The 18,791-nt window shown below is 43.4% G+C and overlaps 2 protein-coding genes across 2 annotated transcripts; one reads left to right on the top strand and one right to left on the bottom strand.

Moving 5' to 3' along the window:
• The first annotated feature begins 3,507 nt into the window (after positions 1 to 3,507).
• Positions 3,508 to 12,114, top strand: LOC129848425 (adhesion G-protein coupled receptor F3-like). Its single transcript, XM_055915669.1, has 18 exons — positions 3,508 to 3,511; positions 3,611 to 3,696; positions 4,186 to 4,198; positions 4,425 to 4,553; positions 4,667 to 4,819; positions 5,050 to 5,114; positions 5,266 to 5,324; positions 5,467 to 5,588; positions 5,977 to 6,204; positions 6,395 to 6,631; positions 6,837 to 6,977; positions 7,182 to 7,378; positions 7,669 to 7,839; positions 7,922 to 9,244; positions 9,352 to 9,393; positions 9,517 to 9,552; positions 10,573 to 10,649; positions 10,863 to 12,114. The coding sequence occupies exons 1-17, from the start codon at positions 3,508 to 3,510 to the stop codon at positions 10,636 to 10,638; spliced, it is 3,072 nt and encodes a 1,023-aa protein (XP_055771644.1). The 3' UTR covers positions 10,639 to 10,649; positions 10,863 to 12,114.
• Positions 12,115 to 12,116: 2 nt separating this feature from the next.
• LOC129848424 (meprin A subunit alpha-like) lies at positions 12,117 to 18,783 on the bottom strand (the record flags this gene model as incomplete). The annotated part of the gene is made up of 7 exons (XM_055915668.1): positions 12,117 to 12,825; positions 13,359 to 13,572; positions 15,435 to 15,611; positions 15,848 to 16,297; positions 16,448 to 16,663; positions 18,320 to 18,466; positions 18,651 to 18,783. Coding segments are annotated over 7 exons (1,488 nt in total), but the record flags the coding sequence as incomplete, so codon positions are not given.
• Positions 18,784 to 18,791: the final 8 nt, after the last annotated feature.

Raw genomic sequence — 18,791 nt, 5'->3', positions numbered from 1 at the left:
TTCTTATGTTTTGCAACGTAAGCTTAACTTTCTGAACATTCGAGACGTGTAGCCCACTTGTCATTCTAATCTCCTTTGCATTAGCGTAGCCTCTTCTGTAGCCTGTCAACCATGTGTCTGTCTATCCCTGTTCTCTCCTCTCTGCACAGACCATACAAACGCTTCGCACCGCGTGGCCGCGCCCACCCTAACCTGGTGGTCCCAGCCCGCACGACCCACGTGGAGTTCCAGGTCTCCGGTAGCCTCTGGAACTGCCGATCTGCGGCCAACAAGGCAGAGCTCATCTCAGCCTATGCGTCCCTCCAGTCCCTCGACTTCCTGGCACTGACGGAAACATGGCTCACCACAGATAACACTGCTACTCCTACTGCTCTCTCTTCGTCTGCCCACGTGTTCTCGCACACCCCGAGACCTTCTGGTCAGCGGGGTGGTGGCACCGGGATCCTCATCTCTCCCAAGTGGTCATTCTCTCTTTCTCCCCTTACCCATCTGTCTATCGCCTCCTTTGAATTCCATGCTGTCACAGTTACCAGCCCTTTCAAGCTTAACATCCTTATCATTTATCGCCCTCCAGGTTCCCTTGGAGAGTTCATCAATGAGCTTGATGCCTTGATAAGCTCCTTTCCTGAGGACGGCTCACCTCTCACAGTTCTGGGTGACTTTAACCTCCCCATGTCTACCTTTGACTCATTCCTCTCTGCCTCCTTCTTTCCACTCCTCTCCTCTTTTGACCTCACCCTCTCACCTTCCCCCCCTACTCACAAGGCAGGCAATACGCTTGACCTCATCTTTACTAGATGCTGTTCTTCCACTAACCTCATTGCAACTCCCCTCCAAGTCTCCGACCACTACCTTGTATCCTTCTCCCTCTCGCTCTCATCCAACACTTCCCACACTGCCCCTACTCGGATGGTATCGCGCCGTCCCAACCTCCGCTCTCTCTCCCCCGCTACTCTCTCCTCTTCCATCCTATCATCTCTTCCCTCTGCCCAAACCTTCTCCAACCTATCTCCTGATTCTGCCTCCTCAACCCTCCTCTCCTCCCTTTCTGCATCCTTTGACTCTCTATGTCCCCTATCCTCCAGGCCGGCTCGGTCCTCCCCTCCCGCTCCGTGGCTCGACGACTCATTGCGAGCTCACAGAACAGGGCTCCGGGCAGCCGAGCGGAAATGGAGGAAAACTCGCCTCCCTGCGGACCTGGCATCCTTTCACTCCCTCCTCTCTACATTTTCCTCTTCTGTCTCTGCTGCTAAAGCCACTTTCTACCACTCTAAATTCCAAGCATCTGCCTCTAACCCTAGGAAGCTCTTTGCCACCTTCTCCTCCCTCCTGAATCCTCCTCCCCCTCCCCCCCCCTCCTCCCTCTCTGCAGACGACTTCGTCAACCATTTTGAAAAGAAGGTCGACGACATCCGATCCTCGTTCGCTAAGTCAAACGACACCGCTGGTTCTGCTCACACTGCCCAACCCTGTGCTTTGACCTCTTTCTCCCCTCTCTCTCCAGATGAAATCTCGCGTCTTGTGACGGCCGGCCGCCCAACAACCTGCCCGCTTGACCCTATCCCCTCCTCTCTTCTCCAGACCATTTCCGGAGACCTTCTACCTTACCTCACCTCGCTCATCAACTCATCCTTGACCGCTGGCTACGTCCCTTCCGTCTTCAAGAGAGCGAGAGTTGCACCCCTTCTGAAAAAACCTACACTCGATCCCTCCGATGTCAACAACTACAGACCAGTATCCCTTCTTTCTTTTCTCTCCAAAACTCTTGAACGTGCCGTCCTTGGCCAGCTCTCCTGCTATCTCTCTCAGAATGACCTTCTTGATCCAAATCAGTCAGGTTTCAAGACTAGTCACTCAACTGAGACTGCTCTTCTCTGTATCACGGAGGCGCTCCGCACTGCTAAAGCTAACTCTCTCTCCTCTGCTCTCATCCTTCTAGACCTATCGGCTGCCTTCGATACTGTGAACCATCAGATCCTCCTCTCCACCCTCTCCGAGTTGGGCATCTCCGGCACGGCCCACGCTTGGATTGCGTCCTACCTGACAGGTCGCTCCTACCAGGTGGCGTGGCGAGAATCTGTCTCCTCACCACGCGCTCTCACCACTGGTGTCCCCCAGGGCTCTGTTCTAGGCCCTCTCCTATTCTCGCTATACACCAAGTCACTTGGCTCTGTCATAACCTCACATGGTCTCTCCTATCATTGCTATGCAGACGACACACAATTAATCTTCTCCTTTCCCCCTTCTGATGACCAGGTGGCGAATCGCATCTCTGCATGTCTGGCAGACATATCAGTGTGGATGACGGATCACCACCTCAAGCTGAACCTCGGCAAGACGGAGCTGCTCTTCCTCCCGGGGAAGGACTGTCCGTTCCATGATCTCGCCATCACGGTTGACAACTCCATTGTGTCCTCCTCCCAGAGCGCTAAGAACCTTGGCGTGATCCTGGACAACACCCTGTCGTTCTCCACCAACATCAAGGCGGTGGCCCGTTCCTGTAGGTTCATGCTCTACAACATCCGCAGAGTACGACCCTGCCTCACACAGGAAGCGGCGCAGGTCCTAATCCAGGCACTTGTCATCTCCCGTCTGGATTACTGCAACTCGCTGCTGGCTGGGCTCCCTGCCTGTGCCATTAAACCCCTACAACTCATCCAGAACGCCGCAGCCCGTCTGGTGTTCAACCTTCCCAAGTTCTCTCACGTCACCCCGCTCCTCCGCTCTCTCCACTGGCTTCCAGTTGAAGCTCGCATCCGCTACAAGACCATGGTGCTTGCCTACGGAGCTGTGAGGGGAACGGCACCTCAGTACCTTCAGGCTCTGATCAGGCCCTACACCCAAACAAGGGCACTGCGTTCATCCACCTCTGGCCTGCTCGCCTCCCTACCACTGAGGAAGTACAGTTCCCGCTCAGCCCAGTCAAAACTGTTCGCTGCTCTGGCCCCCCAATGGTGGAACAAACTCCCTCACGACGCCAGGACAGCGGAGTCAATCACCACCTTCCGGAGACACCTGAAACCCCACCTCTTCAAGGAATACCTAGGATAAAGCAATCCTTCTGCCCCCCCCCCCCCCCCCCCTCCCTTAAAAGATCTGATGCACTATTGTAAAGTGGCTGTTCCACTGGATGTCATAAGGTGAATGCACCAATTTGTAAGTCGCTCTGGATAAGAGCGTCTGCTAAATGACTTAAATGTAAATGTAAATCAGCAGTTCAGCAGGACAAGCTCACTGTCTGCTGTGTTTGTGTTACGGGGAAAATGCAAAGTAATGCAAAGGAAAGTTTGTCTAGTTAAATGATGACTTTGTGTACTTCAGGGAAAGGAGCACATGAGATAAGAGGTTAATAATGGTTATGACGTGTATTCATTATTTAAGTAGCTACCTCACAGGGAAATATTAAAAAGAAAAGGAAATACATTCCCAGAGATGGATAATAACATCTGAATAGAATAATAAAAGCAACAAATAGACACAGACTCAAATGAGACAAATATAACAACAATGGGTATTGACTATCAGAAAATTGATGTTATGTCTTCACTTTTTGTTTCACTCGAAGAGCCAAACATTGTAATTAAGTAATGTGTCCAAATTATTGAAGCAGTGTCCATCTTCTTTACTTCCATCAGACAAACGATGTGGGCCAGAGCTGTAATACTTTTCATTGGTGTGGTATTCCACTACCAGCAGGTAAGCAGTACATTGTAATGGTATTTGAAATGAGCCGGTAAGACAATTTACACAGGAGCCATGGATGTTAGCCAAGTAAATCAAGTATAGCACAGATAAAAACAAAACATGTTATAGAGAAATGGAAGTAACTTAATTAATGTATATTATCTCACAGATTAATTCTAGTGGTCAGAGGGGGTGTGGTATATGGCCAGTATACCACGGTTAAGGGCTGTTCTTATGCACAACGCAATGCAGAGTGCCCGGATACAGCCCTTAGCCGTGGTATATTGGTCATATATCACAAACCCCTGAGGTGCCTTACTGCTATTATAAACTGGTTACCAACGTAATTAGAGCAGTACAAATAAATGTTTTGTCATACCCGTGGTATACGGTCTGATATACTACCGCTGTCACCCAATCAGCATTCAGGGCTCAAATCAGCCAGTTTATAATGTTCCTTTAGTGATGAAATATAATGTGTCTCTCTCTTCATTCACACAGGCCTTAGCAGTGGGTGAGTTATTTATACATGTATGTCTGAATACATAACAAACCAAGCAGCTTACTCTCTATGAAAAGAACCATAAAGGGAATGCATGAGGAAATGTGAAATTACTAAGTAACTCACACAAGCAGACGCACACTTGAAGACCCTCTCCTCTTATGATTTAAATCAGAAGTCGAACAGGCTCTCATGCCTATTTGCCAAAATGTTTCCTTTATGTCACTGGTTGTTTTAGATACCTACATGGCTGAGTTCATGATAGAAAGCAATGCTACGATGTACGTCTCTGGTGCTCTATCAGCAATCAAGCAAATAGCAACACCTAATACAATAGTGACTATTGAACTGCTTGAACTAACAGCAGGTACAGTATCACTATTTCTACCAAATATGGTTTCATAGAGAAAAATGTGTTTAAAATGCTTCTCTATCAGTATTTCATCCATAGCCCGAATGATCATGTGTGTTTCTTTGTAGAATGTCAAATTGTCGGGAATGCTTCTACGTGTAACTGTTCATCAGCGTACATCTGGAGTAACGACGTGTGTGGCAATTTCCAGTGTTGCAATGACTCATATTGTAACGCAAATATTTCTCACTACCCAGCCCTCTGCATACCCAAAGTGAAAGGTACTGCTGCTGATACTGTTATTTCTACTATCATTCTTCTATATGATCAGTAGCCTAGCCCTAGTTGATACTATTAAAAAAGTATTGTTATGATTCCTTCTTCATTGTATCATTGTTGCTGTTGTTTCTACTAATTGTCATCCACTGCTATTATTAATGTAGTTATTGTTATTGTTGCAGTGTTACTGTATATTTTACACTATTATAATTGTTTGTTTTTGTTGACATAGTTCGCTTAAATGGAACAGTCCAAGTGAGATTAACAATTAATCAAATTGATACTATCAAAAAACAGGTACATTTTCATTTTTATTTTGGGGTATTCAAATTCGCTGAAATAGTAGTTTTGGTTTTGAGAAAAATTATTAACATGTATAATGAGTTAAAGTGACACCTGAACACACAGTATATGTAATATTGATGATAAAACGTCCTTTTTCTCTCAGCTTACAGATGGTTTTAAACAATTACATGGGTTTGGGTGCCTCAATGTGTCTGGACCGAGGTAATGAAATCTAAATGTATTAGATGTATTTTCTCATTGCTTAATATTTGGCAGAGTGCTTGTTTTTCTCCCCAAAGGTGCAACTTCAATTTCTGTTTTTGTCTCCCTTTCACCCATTGGCAACTCAATACTGACACATAAGGGATGATGGCCAAATTGTTGATTTCAAAGTGGATCTCAGTGTCATATTTCTGACTGATACACTTGCAAAAATAATAGCTGACCTGGAACCTACTGTTGGCAAAATAGCTGTTGAAACATCAGGTAAATGCCCTGCCCCTTCCAATACAGTACAGTCATTTCACGTAGTGATATTAAGACCATGAGTAGATCTGCCAAAAACACCCGGGCATTAGGCTCAGATAAGTCACACGAGAAAATATTATATACAGTATATATATATTTTTAAAAAGGGAGTCTCTGCACACTCCAATCAGTTGCAGTTTCAGAGTTTAACTTGCTAAGCTTTCGATACTATGATGACCTTCGCCGAACCATACAAACAAGTGCAGAGACAGTTTCATACTGAGAAATGTGGCAAGGATTATGGTATGAAATAGATTATGTTATGTTGGAAATTATTATGTAAAGCGTGTAAGGATGTATTGTATTATTTATTGCATTGATACTGTATGTTTTTGCTTTTCCACAGGACTCGTGAGCATTCAGTATCCAATGGACACAGTGAAATTCTCCTCAACACCGACGCTAAACTGCAGATTTGAAGAGAAAGCAAACGGCTCTTGGAACTGGAAACTGTTAAAAGGAAATAAGACATTTGATCTGAACACTGGAAGCAGCATAACCGTCTCATTCCCCAATGAAACGCCATCCAATTATACCACAGTCCAAATATTAAAGTTGTCAGGGAACTGGGCAGGTGAGTCTGAGAGACCTATGATGCTTGCCAATATAAGTCGAGGGTGTAGGATTCTATTTCATGTTTATGAAGTCATTGTAAATATAGCATCTCATTTTGTTCGATGTTGAAATCGGCCTACTGATGATAATGTTTATTGCTTTTTGAGTGATGATTAACTATTCTATCCCTCTTTTAAATGTTTCTGAAGGGATTTATAAGTGTGGATTTTCCAAAGGGTCCATTGTGCACGCAGCCTCTGCAGAGTTGAAGGTAGCCCTGCTACCAGATAAGATCACCATGACGAGTGACCCACTGACTGTAGATTGCCAAGATGCAGCGCCTCATGTGACAGTCACCGCAACCATCGATAACAGCACAGAGCAATACACAGTCACTTGGTTTTACCAAAATAATCTCCAAACTACAAATCTCCAAACTCAAACAGGTACCAGGAACTCTTAGTCTTGTGTCTTGAACTATGTATCACCTTATTTATTTTTGTGCTCAAAATGATTAAAGTTGCAGTAACTCAATAAAAATAAGCAGTTGCTTATCAACAGATAGTTTGTGGATAGTTTGACCATCTGTAGAGCATCTACAGATGGAACATCTTCACTATCCAAATAAAGTGTGACACCATTCTATTCTAGTACCACCAGCGGGGATAGCCTACACCACAGAGATATATATAAATTGCAGTCCATCAAGCTCACCCCATGTTGTCACCGTCAACTTTAAAAACCAGATGGATGAGAACAAGATTGCAAGCATAACTATCCCAGTGATATATGGTATGTTCAGATTGTATGAGTCCATAAAAAAAAGATGAACAAAAGAAAAGCCACACCAGTTAATTACTATCCTTCAAATGTGTTTCTTAAGTGATTTGTTAAAGTCCCCTTACATCCAGAAGGGATGAAGAAGATGAATTAAGTTCACACAATGAAGTGGAGGCTTAATTCCTATTAATACTCTTTACTGCTGTTTATATTCAGCTCAGGACAAGAACCAGGCTTGTCCTGAAGAAAATAATGTTTGGCCAAAAACTCCAAAAGGTGTAACTGTTACCATCCGAAAATGTGAGGTGAATAGAGTGGGGTACAAAGAGCGGACTTGCAAGGGGCCTGAATGGATGCAAGTGCTGGATAACTGTGTCAATGAGCAGCTAAACAAAGTTGTCAATGCAGCAGCAGTGAGTATGGCCTTTCACATTCTGCACTCACACAACTCTTATACTGTAAAGTTGATATGGAACATTGGTAATGTTTTGGTGAATGCCAACATTTTCTGTAAAAGTGCATTCCTGTCATTTATTAATATGACAACACTACTCACGGGTTGGTCATATGATATCTCACATTCTTCAACTACACATCCAGCCACTGGAATGATGTGTGACTTGCGTTGAAATACTCTGGGCCTGTAGAATATGTTGGTATGGGAAACAAAGTTACTATTCCATGTTTGTTTTTTACATCACAGGATTTTAAAGAGGGACTTGGGGCCACTCTGCAGGTTGCTATTCAAATCTTTTCTGATTTGAAGAATAGCATGGTTGCTGACTCAGTTGCTGATCTGAGTGCATCCATCAATGTTCTGGACATCATGTCGAGAGCATCAGAAACCATCACCCTGGATAACTCCATTTTAGATGTGAGTCATACCCCAAACAACAGTTATACAATCGTGTACAATATATTTCATACAGAAACATACATTTATATTTATTTTTCAGGCATTTCTTGATGCAGCAAGCAACATGTTGAATAACTCTTGGAAGGCAGTCAACAAAACCCTTGAATACGACATGTCCTCAAAATACCTCACGTCTATCGAGGGTCTAGTGAATAACATCAAAATGAATACCAGTGACGGAAATGACACCCCAAATATACAACTCCAACTCTGCAATGTTCAAAACAGCACATCTTGCAATAACATTGTGTTTGACGTAGAGGTCATATTGGCCCTGTCCTCGGGAATAGTGAAAATTGTGGGAGTTAAAAATCTAGCTGACAAATTAAACATTTCAAAATTCTCAAGCTATATGTTCCCTAGCATTGTGGTGTCAGCCACACTGCAAAACAGCAATGACTCCATAATAGACATCAAATTGGACTTTCCCATCAACCAGTCGATGGCTCAAGACTCCAAAATCCTCTGTGTGTTCTGGAACACCACATTGAACGAATGGTCTGAAGAAGGCTGCAAGTGGAAGAAAAGCGTCAACAATAGAAGCTATTGCGAGTGCACCCACCTGACCTCCTTTTCAGTGCTGATGTCAAAGTTCCCGGTGACCCTGCTCTTTCTGGATGAGATCACCTACGTGGGCCTCGGCGTGTCCATCTGCTCCCTCCTCATCTTCCTCATCATTGAGGCGCTGGTGTGGTCGGCCGTCGTCAAGTCCAACCTCTCGCACTTCCGCCACACGGCGCTGGTCAACATCTCTCTGTGCCTGTTACTGGCCGACTGCAGTTTCCTGGCCGCCTGCATCTCCAGCAACAAAACTTCTACCTGGTGCCTCATTCTGACCGTGACCAGGCAGTTCTTCTTCCTGGCTATGTTCTGCTGGATGCTATGCCTCAGCATCATGCTACTACACCAGCTCATCTTCATCTTCCACCCGCTGAGGAAGAGGGTATATCTGCTCCTGTCCCCCATCCTCGGCTACATCTGTCCCGCACTGATAGTGTCAGCTACCTATGTGTACTACAAATACATAGGGAAACCCTACCACGACACGGAAACCTGCTGGCTCACTTACGAGGGACTTCTGAAGGGGTCCATTCACGCATTTATTCTGCCTGTCTGGACAATTGTTTTGATGAATCTCTTCTCCATGGGTGTTGTCATCATGACACTCCTAAAGTCCACTGTCTCTGATGGGAGTAAAGCCGATGAGAAAGAGGCAGCCAAAAGCATCATGAAAGTGATGGTCTTTTTAACACCAGTCTTTGGGGTAACATGGGTTTTGGGATTCTGTGTGTACCTCATTGATATCAAAGCACCAATGGGTGCTCTGATGCATTATGCTTTCACCATCATAAACTCCTTTCAGGTACTTTTTCATCCATTTTCCATTACAGATATTCCTGTCTGAAACTATTGAGTGAAATTAGCTGTAATTAATTTGTACCATTGTATTCATTGTGTGGTGTTTTTCAGGGCCTCTTCATTTTGTTGACTGGATGTTTTGCAGAGAAAAGGGTATTTGTCCATCCTTAAAGATCTTATATAATTTAATAGTGTTACAATAGTGAATAATGTACACTAACTGTATAGATATTATGTACCCTTACTACTACTCCTTCTTTGTCATGTTAATACCAGGTGAGAGATGAGGTGTTGAAACTTTTCTTGGCTGGGGTGAGTTCTGCTCTTTTTTTCCTGCTTTTGTTGTCTTTCCTTTCAAATGGTGTTGGAGGACCAGTAGGAGGCACTCTTTCCTCTGGTATAAAAAATATCCCAATGCCCCAGGGCAGTGATTGGGGACACTGCCCTGTGTAGGGTGCCGTCTTTCGGATGGAACGTTAAACGGGTGTCCTGACTCTCTGAGGCCATTAAAGATCCCATGGCACTTATCGTAGGAGTAGGGGTGTTAACCCCGGTGTCCAAACCATCACGGTCACCGAATAATCCCAAGTTTACAATCGGCTCATTCATCCCCCTCCTCTCCCCTGTAACTATTCCCCAGGTCGTTGCTGTAAATGAGAACGTGTTCTCAGTCAACTTACCTGGTAAAACCACGGATACATTTTAAAAAATGAAAACATTTAAAGAGCAGTGAAATGTGGTTAAATCTTTCTTCAAGTTGCTCTTATACCTGTGTAGGAATGCTATGATTACGCTAGTTACAACATTGTACTTCCATAGTACTATGGTAATTGTCTTGTAATGACATAGTAATGGAAGTGAAGGGTTTTACACAAATGGAATACTTAAGCAATAAGGCCCGAGGAGGTGTGGTATATGGCCAATATACCATGGCTAAGGGCTGTTCTTAGGCAAGGCGCAACGCGGAATGCCTGGACACTGCCCTTAGCCGTGGTATATTGGCCATATATCACAAACCCCCGGGGTGCCTTACTGCTATTATAAACTGTTTACCAACTTAATTCGAGCAGTAAAAATAAATGTTTTGTCATACCCGTGGTATACAGTCTGATATACCACAGCTGTCAGCCAATCAGCATTCAGGGCTCGAACCACCCAGTTTATAAAGACGGTTTAATAACTAAATTCCTTTGTAATTAGAAAGCAAAGCAAAATAAAGCACTATGTATCAATATTGTAATGCCAGTGTAATTACAGTGTTACTACACAGAAAAGCAACATAATGTCTGTTACAGAAAGCACAGATATAAATCTTCCCACCTCTCTCACCAGGCACCTACTACCAAAGGGAAAAGTGAGAGTATAAAAAACCTGACAAAGTCCACTTCAAATAATTGATGAACATCAAGGTTTGTACAGTCTTGATACAAGACAAGCATGTCTGCTGCTAAACATGTGTCATTTCAACAATTCAATTAACACCTAACTCTTAACTCCTCGAGCCCTTAATTAGTTAAATCAGGCATGCTAGTACTGGGCTGTAACAAAAGCCTGCACACTTTAAGGGTCTGCATGATTGGGGATTGAAAGACACTGTACTCATCATATGTTTTCTGCCTCAGAAAACTAGCTATATACTGGATCAAGCTATATACTGGATCAGGACCAACCCATATGTCTGCCACTACACTCACCCATACAGAAACATCCACCTGGTTGGTTCCTCAAAGACAGGGATGGCTGTGGTTTAGGTGGTGTTTAGACAGGTCTTTTCATGATTTCATTATATTATGTCAATTACCTATCAAGTTTCATATTAATATCTGAACTCGTAGACGTGAATCAATTGCTAAACACATCTTTGTGATTTCCTGTAAACTTATTTTCTACAAACAGTACAGTAGCATACTATGATGTCAGAAGAGATGTCATAATATTACTGTTGTGTTGGTCAATGGCATTTGGTTAAATATAACTAATGATTTAATTTATTGAGTTTTCCTGTACTTGCATTATTTATGACTGTCGATGGTATGTGTCAATCAAAGTTATTGTAATAAAGGAAGGCCAGGATTCAATCAGAGGCATGTTGTAGACAAACACATTGCATACTGACAAAGTGCCTTCTAAAGGCTATTTCCCCAACATTTGCAAAGATTGCATTCATGGTAAACACTGCAGATATTGGCTCAAGCAGAAATTACCTTGAAAATCCCTTCAAGTGCTATGCACTTGTAGACAACGTGCCTTTGATTGAATCCCGGCCTAATTGTTTTTTTAATCTGAACCCGCTGCCACCAATTTATTGTTAGGAATATAGGAGTATCATTTGTGGCTCTACAGCAAATGCATTTATGTAATAGAATGAGAAACCTAGGGCTGGATTCAATCCATTTCGACAAAGTATTGTGGAAGATCCACATAAAAATGTTAAGGTAATATCTGATTGAGCTGACATGCAGTCTCTGCAACCATGGGAACGCTGACTAATTGTCAATTGTTCCATGGGAAAGCTGCCTTAATTGTCAATTGCACGATAAAGCAGATCTTCAGTGCTACAGAATGAATAGAGCCCCAAGATTAACTAGCTTTATTAGGGAAGGGTAGTATCTCCATTAGTCTATGGCCTAGATTCAATCCAGAGTGTGTTGACATTTAAAGGCAATGTTCCCACATTTCTCAGGGACTGCATTCACAGTAATGTCAGTCCAATCGGAAATTGCCTTTAAATGTCAATTACGCTGTAACATGGATCTTCCGCAGTCTGAATTAAATCTAGCCCTATGTTAATGTTTATTTTTTACATTGTTAGCTGTATGTGTGTGTGTGTGCTCTTGCAATCATCTAATAATCAATAAAATAAAGAAACATAAATCTCACGGAAGCAATTATTTTATTACTTCATTCAGGCTCCTGAGTGGCGCAGTGGTCTAACGCACTGCATCTCAGTGCAAGAGGTGTCACTACCGTCCCTGGCTCAATTCCAGACTGTAATCACGGCCGGATGTGACTCCCAATCACATCCGGTCGTGATTGGGAGTCCAATAGGGCGGCGCACAATTGGCCCGGGGTAGGCCGTCAATGTAAATAAGAATTTGTTCTGAACTGACTTGCCTAGTTAAATAAACAATTATTGAGCAACTTGCCACAATATATATTTTTGTTCATGTTATAGACAATTACAAGCGTCCAACACCTAACATAAACATAAGTAATTTAATAAATAATTTCACATACAGTGGAGAGTGAACTGGTCTATGAAAAGTCACTCTGCAATTAATTGATTGAATACCAGCCATGGTCAAGGAGTTCTTATTGATTCAAACTAACGATATCAAATATACAATACGCGTGGCAATCTATTATCACTGTTTCTTAGAGAGGCATTGGGATTGAGGTGGTACATAAGTATAGCTGTGACGCAGTATGGTGACTCAGTGAACTCTCCGGATGACTGAGAAGATGGCCAGAGTCAGAACGATCGTCCCTGCCGCTCCACCAATCAGAACGCCCAGAATGCGGCCATCGATATGTTGCTTCTCACACGTCTCACCAGCATAGTATGTGGCCTGGCCAGTGGCACACCTTAGTGAGAATAACAGCCATTATGAGTCAGTGATAACAGTGAATACACATACTCACTCCTTGTCTCCCATACCATATTGTACTGTGCTTTCATGGAAGCAAAAACTCTAGTAAAAATGCAGGGAGCATATCAAAATGATAATGTACTGTAAATTGCAAGTAGTGACCCAGATGTGATGTGCCCATGTCAAACTTCACAATTAACTTCACAATTCACAATCAGTCAACACAGACAAAGATCTGGCAGATTTTGGAATGGAAATGTGTGTATGAAAAAACAGAAAAGTAAATTAGTGTATGGTTTGTCACACAGTAACTACAGTATCAATTCAGCACTATAGCGCAATTAATAAATAAAAATAATTTCAGATTGAGCCGACATATGCAGCGTTTACCGTGAATGTAGTCTCTGCAAACATGGGAACATTGTCTTTAAATTTCAATCACGCTGCAGCACGGAATTTCCAAAATACAGATTGAATTGAGCCCTAGGTGTTGAAATGGGGTTGTGCAGGTCATACTTATAAACACACCTGCACGTGGCTTTCCCATGTTTCTCAACCACACACACTCCCCCGTTGAGGCAGGGGTCGGGGCTACACGGGTCACTAGGGACGGCCCGTGCCTGTCTGTGTTTGGGAATGTCAGCCATCTCCTTCTCCTGTCTGGGGGTCTCCTCCTCTGGGAGGTCACCACTGGGACTCTTTGGCTGGACAGGGACCTCCATCTTCACCAGGTGGGTCAAATCTGGAACACATTCACAAATAATAATTGTTTAGTGTTAGGAGAGAGAATGTTGTTGTTTTTGTTGTTTTGTGGTGTAAGAATCGAACTGCTAAATTATTCAACTCTATTTTGTCTCTTGCTGTAAAGTGACCGTGTCAATTGATTGCTTTGCACAGTTTTCGGGTGACGTGGGTTAGGTTAAATAGTAACAGTCAGAAACTGTTCAAATCATCACATAACAATATACACAATATATAAATATACAGTGTACAGTGCATTCGGAAAGTATTCAGACCTATTGACTTTTTCCACATTTTGTTATGTTACACCCTTATTCTAAAATGGATTAAATTGTTTTTTCCCCCCTTATTAATCTACACACAGTACCACATAATGACAAAGTAAAACCACTGAATATCACATTTACATACTGTAAGTATTCAGACCCTTTACTCAGTACTTTGTTGAAGCACTTTTTGAAGCGAATACAGCCTTTAGTCTTCTTGGGTATGACGCTACAAGCTTGGCACACCTGTACTTAGGAAGTTTCTCCCGTTCTTCTCTGATGATCTTCTCAAGCTCTGTCAGGTTGAATGGGGAGCGTTGCTGCACAGCTATTTTCAGGCCTCTCCAGAGATGTTAGATCAGGTTCAAGTCCGGGCTCTGGCTGGGCCACTCAAGAACATTCAGAGACTTGTCCCAAAGCCACTCCTGCGTTGTCTTGGCAGTGTGCTGAGGGTCGTTATCCTGTTGGAAGGTGAACCTTTGCCCCAGTCTAAGGTCCTGAGCACTCTGGAGCAAGTTTTCATCAATGATCTCTCTGTACTTTGCTCTGTTCATCTTTCCCTCGATCCTGACTAGTCTCTCAGTCCCTGCCGATGAAAAACATCCCCACAGCCTGATGCTGCCACCTCGATGCATCACCGTAATGATGGTGCCAGGTTTCCTCCAGACATGACGCTTGGCATTCATGCTTCTAACGGTCTGAGAGTCTTTTAGGTTCCGTTTGGCAAACTCCAAGCGGGCTCTCATGTGCCTTTTACTGAGGAGTGGCTTCCGTCTTGCCACACTACCATAAAAGCCTGATTGGTGGAGTGCTGCAGAGATGGTTGTCCTTCTGGAAGTTTCTCTCATGACCACAGAGGACCTCTAGAGCTCTGTCAGAGTGACCATGGGTTTTTGGTCACCTCCCTGACCAAGGCCCTTCTCCGCCAATTTCTCAGTTTGGCCGGGCGGCCAGCTCTAGGAAGAGTCTTGGTGGTTCCAAACTTCTTCCATTTAAGAATGATGGAGGCCACTGTGTTCTTGGGGACCTTCAATGATGCAGTAACTTTTTGGTACCCTTCCCCAGATCTGTGCATCGACACAATCCTGTCTCAGAGTTCTACAGACCATTCCTTCAACCTCATGGCTTGGTTTCTGCTCTGACATGCACTTTCAACTGTGGGACCTTATATAGACAGGTGTGTGCCTTTCCAAATCATGTTCATTTAATTGAATTTACCACAGGTGGACTCCAATCAAGTTGTAGAAACATCTCAAGGATGATCAATGATCGATGATCGATGATCAATGCACCTGAGCTCAATTTCAAGTCTCATAGTAAAGTGTCTGAATACTTATATAACTAAGGTATTTCTGTTTTTTTTTCATACATTTGCAAAAATGTCTAAACCTGCATTCGCTTCGTCATTATGGGGTATTGTGTGTAGGTGGATGAGTAAAATGTTTTATGTAATCCATTTTAGAATAAGGCTGTAACGTAACTAAATGTGGAAAAAGTGAAGGGGGTCTGAATACTTTTCGAATGCACTGTATGTCTCGCTATTTTGTATGTGGAGCAAATAAACTGATGTTGTCAAGTTTGATGTACAGGCCCTCACCGTCAAAGTCGGCAACAATGATGAGATCATCGTTCTTGAGAAAGCTTCTCCTGTGCAGCTGGTCATGAGAGAGGAACGTAGTCCATCCATACTCAGATCCTCTGTAGCAGTTGGAGCTCGCGTCCCACTCCGCCCCACTGGTGTTGGTGGGCTTGACCCAATATGGGTTAGTAGTATCTGGGGAAAAAACAGTTTAAGGTATTAACATGTTACAAAGCCAATTATTTTACATGTATCAAAAGATTGCCTGGTGTATACATTTGATATTATATTTTATGGTGGACTAAGGTCAGACAAGCGTATACATTTTCACAGCGAATCAGTAAATACTGAACAATACTGTGCCTGTTTGTATGCGATGCAAGACATATTTTACGTAAGGGACTCATAAGCACATGATTACATTAACTGACCGGTGGTGAAGCTTCTGGTGGCAGACATCCTCAGCTTAGCGTCAGGGTCCTGGTCCATGGCAGTGACGGTGGCCTGCCTGTTGATCACTGGCCACTCCATCACACCGTCATTCTCCCCGCTGCATAGATGGAAGGTCACACCCACATAGTCAGGATATGTGCCATCTCTTCCCTTGGGGTAGAGGCTGATCCCGTAAGCATAACCCTCAGCGCTATAGAACGGCTTGCTCCTGATGCGCCCTCCGGCTGGAGTTATGGCGAGCAGGCCAGTGAAGTTCTGAATTCTCCAAACGCCGCTGGGGCAGGTGGTTTCTGTTAATGTGATATCATCGATCAAGATGGCCCCCTCTGCATTGCTGTTGGACCCTACCATACCCTGGAAGAAGTAGCGGAACCTCTCTTTGACCTTCAAGGTCACGTGGGCTACATTCCAGGAGTCATCTCCATCACCTGAGGAAATAAGACATCTGATCAGCTTCCTGATCACCTTCCTATACTCCTGGAGTAACATGCAACACAGACACTATCAAAACTCTACAAACCATATGTGTAACGTATTTATGTATTTCGTTGAAAGTGGGGTTATCCTGAATACAGTACCTGTGATGGTATGGACCTTCTTGACACTGCGGACATTTCCTGTCCCATCGTCTGTTCTGACCCACACAAACAGCCTGTCCCCAGCAGGCCCAACCATCTTGTAGAAGAACTGCAGACACTGCTCCTTCCTCTTAGGGTAGAGGATGCGTGACTCTAGAAGAGCGCTTTTCCCCACTGTCGCTTTAGATGTGTCAAACCTCATGAAATAGCCTGCATCTACAGAGAGGGTCATAGATACAGTACAAATACTTAACCAACCATATATGATTGCTAACATCAAGTGGAAGGATTGTCATGACTGTCCTGTGAGGATCCAAATGTATAGGGGGAGGAGGGAATTGGTGTGGGGGGGTTGACACCTCACGCCCTGCTGTAAATTAAAGGAGAGGAGATCCAGTGTCTCCCTCTCCAAATTCACAAAGGAATGTGCTTTATCTCCAGAGACTTTTCCCACTGAAACTTTAACTCATTCAAAAGCGAATACTGGAACAATATTCCTAACAGAGAACGTGGGAATGGTCATATTGTTGGTTATTTTGTGATGTCATTAAAAATGTTATAAAGGAAATACTGTAACTTGGAAGGTATACCCACTACATGTGCGAAATCTCCATCCAATACGTTGTGCATGAAATATGAACAATGATGAAAGTGTTTTTGTTAAGAGAACGATGTGATGTTAGAAAATATAAGAGGAAACTGTTTCTATAACGTTGTACAAGTGAGTAGTCACCGCCCCTTGAGGGAGGTCAGAGAGCGTGTCAGCCACTCGAACAACTCCATTTTGAATGAACTGTATAAAATGAGGGCTTAAAAATTAACATATGAGAACAGAAAGGTGTCTCAAATGGCTCGAACTCTGAAATCTCAACACGAGGTAGAGACGATAGTCACCTCCCAGACAATCACTGGTACAGCTGATTAGTTGTCCTAAGTAAAGTATCTAGAAAAGTGAACTTAAGTGGGACCATACTACTACTCTTCTTAATCTCATCCCCCAATGGGAACCACCGACACTGCTGGCTAGCCTATATTCAAAGAGAAAGGTTCAGGAGCGAATGGAAAGTAGAATAAACTCTGTAGTTCTGTTCAGGAAAATACGACAAGTCAATGGATACTGGAGAACGGCAGAGGACAACAATAGAAGAGACGGGTGGTGACCCTTTTGGAGCATTACAAGCGTGCTGCGGAAAGGCCCAAACAAAACCCCTTCCAAGAAGGCTTGGTTCCAACCGAGATACCCGGCGAACCAAGGCATTTACACGTGAATACATTCATGTTTTCTTACTCCAAATGGACGGCGGTTCGTGTGCAAAGTATATGATCACTGTGAGAGTAGTTTCTAAATGTACCAACGTGTTATGTCTCTGCCCCTCTCTCTCGCCCTCTTCATCTCCTTTGTAACAAGCTGCAATATTGTGACAGTCCGCTAGGGACCTGTTTCTAATGTATTAAGCGTATATGTTTATCCTGTGTTATCATTTAGTTAGCTAGTAAATAAATAATTAATCCAATTTGTGTAGTACTGAATCATAAGTAAGGCTGAGGTTTTTGCAGATGCAGGAGGTTACGACTGTTCAGAATGATAATATGATACGAGGGGTTGATTAATACATTGACTGTTTTATAGATGTGATAAGTAAAGACCTTTTAGAGTTTAAATCGGAAGATGGCAACTCTATAAACAACCGCTCTCGCGGTGCCCCAAATTTCTTATAAGATAATTGTAACATTATTCATTTAATCAGGAAACAATTTAACATAGTCAGTTCATTAGATGAATAACAGTCATCAGATGAATGAAAGTAAAGTCACGACAGGATGAAGAATGTGAAAGATTTTGTCCATGTGTGTAGGTAGTACTGTAGGAACCTCTGCAGTGGCCTGCCAGTGTGTGGTCTGGCTCCTCAGCGCTGCTCAGGGTCTGGACCCAGTCTGCCTCGTCAGTCTCACCCTGGATCATACCACAGATGTTGATCAGCTCAAAGGAACACTGGTCCAGGAGAGTGTGTGTATTGGCTGCAACAACAGAAACTCTGTTAGCTATTATTCATAATCACCATCATCAAATCTATATCAGAATGGCAATGTCTAAGGCTGTGGTTGTTCATCATAATTTCCTTATACTTTATTTGATGCTACATAGCAAAGTTGATAGCTCTTGCAGTTTGATCATATAGGTCATTCCATCTGGGTCACTTACTGCAGTCGTACAGGCGGTTCAGCCTGAGCAGGTCTACTGCGCTGAAGTCCAGACGCTGTCCGATGATCTCATTGAACGCTGGGATGGCTGTGGTGATGGTAGGGACGGTGGCGTTCTTGTTGAAAGACAATGGCCTGTAAT

The sequence above is a fragment of the Salvelinus fontinalis genome, unplaced genomic scaffold, assembly GCF_029448725.1.
Source record: "Salvelinus fontinalis isolate EN_2023a unplaced genomic scaffold, ASM2944872v1 scaffold_1033, whole genome shotgun sequence".
NCBI lineage: Eukaryota > Metazoa > Chordata > Actinopteri > Salmoniformes > Salmonidae > Salvelinus > Salvelinus fontinalis.
Note: the sequence above shows the minus strand (reverse complement) of the source record. Positions and strands in the feature narration are given on the sequence as shown.

Excerpts from the sequence above, each read along its gene's own strand:
- LOC129848425 (XM_055915669.1), top strand. Across the intron at positions 4,820-5,049 it reads CTGCATACCCAAAGTGAAAG|TTCGCTTAAATGGAACAGTC; the intron begins GTACTGCTGCTG and ends TTGTTGACATAG. Across the intron at positions 6,205-6,394 it reads GTTGTCAGGGAACTGGGCAG|GGATTTATAAGTGTGGATTT; the intron begins GTGAGTCTGAGA and ends ATGTTTCTGAAG.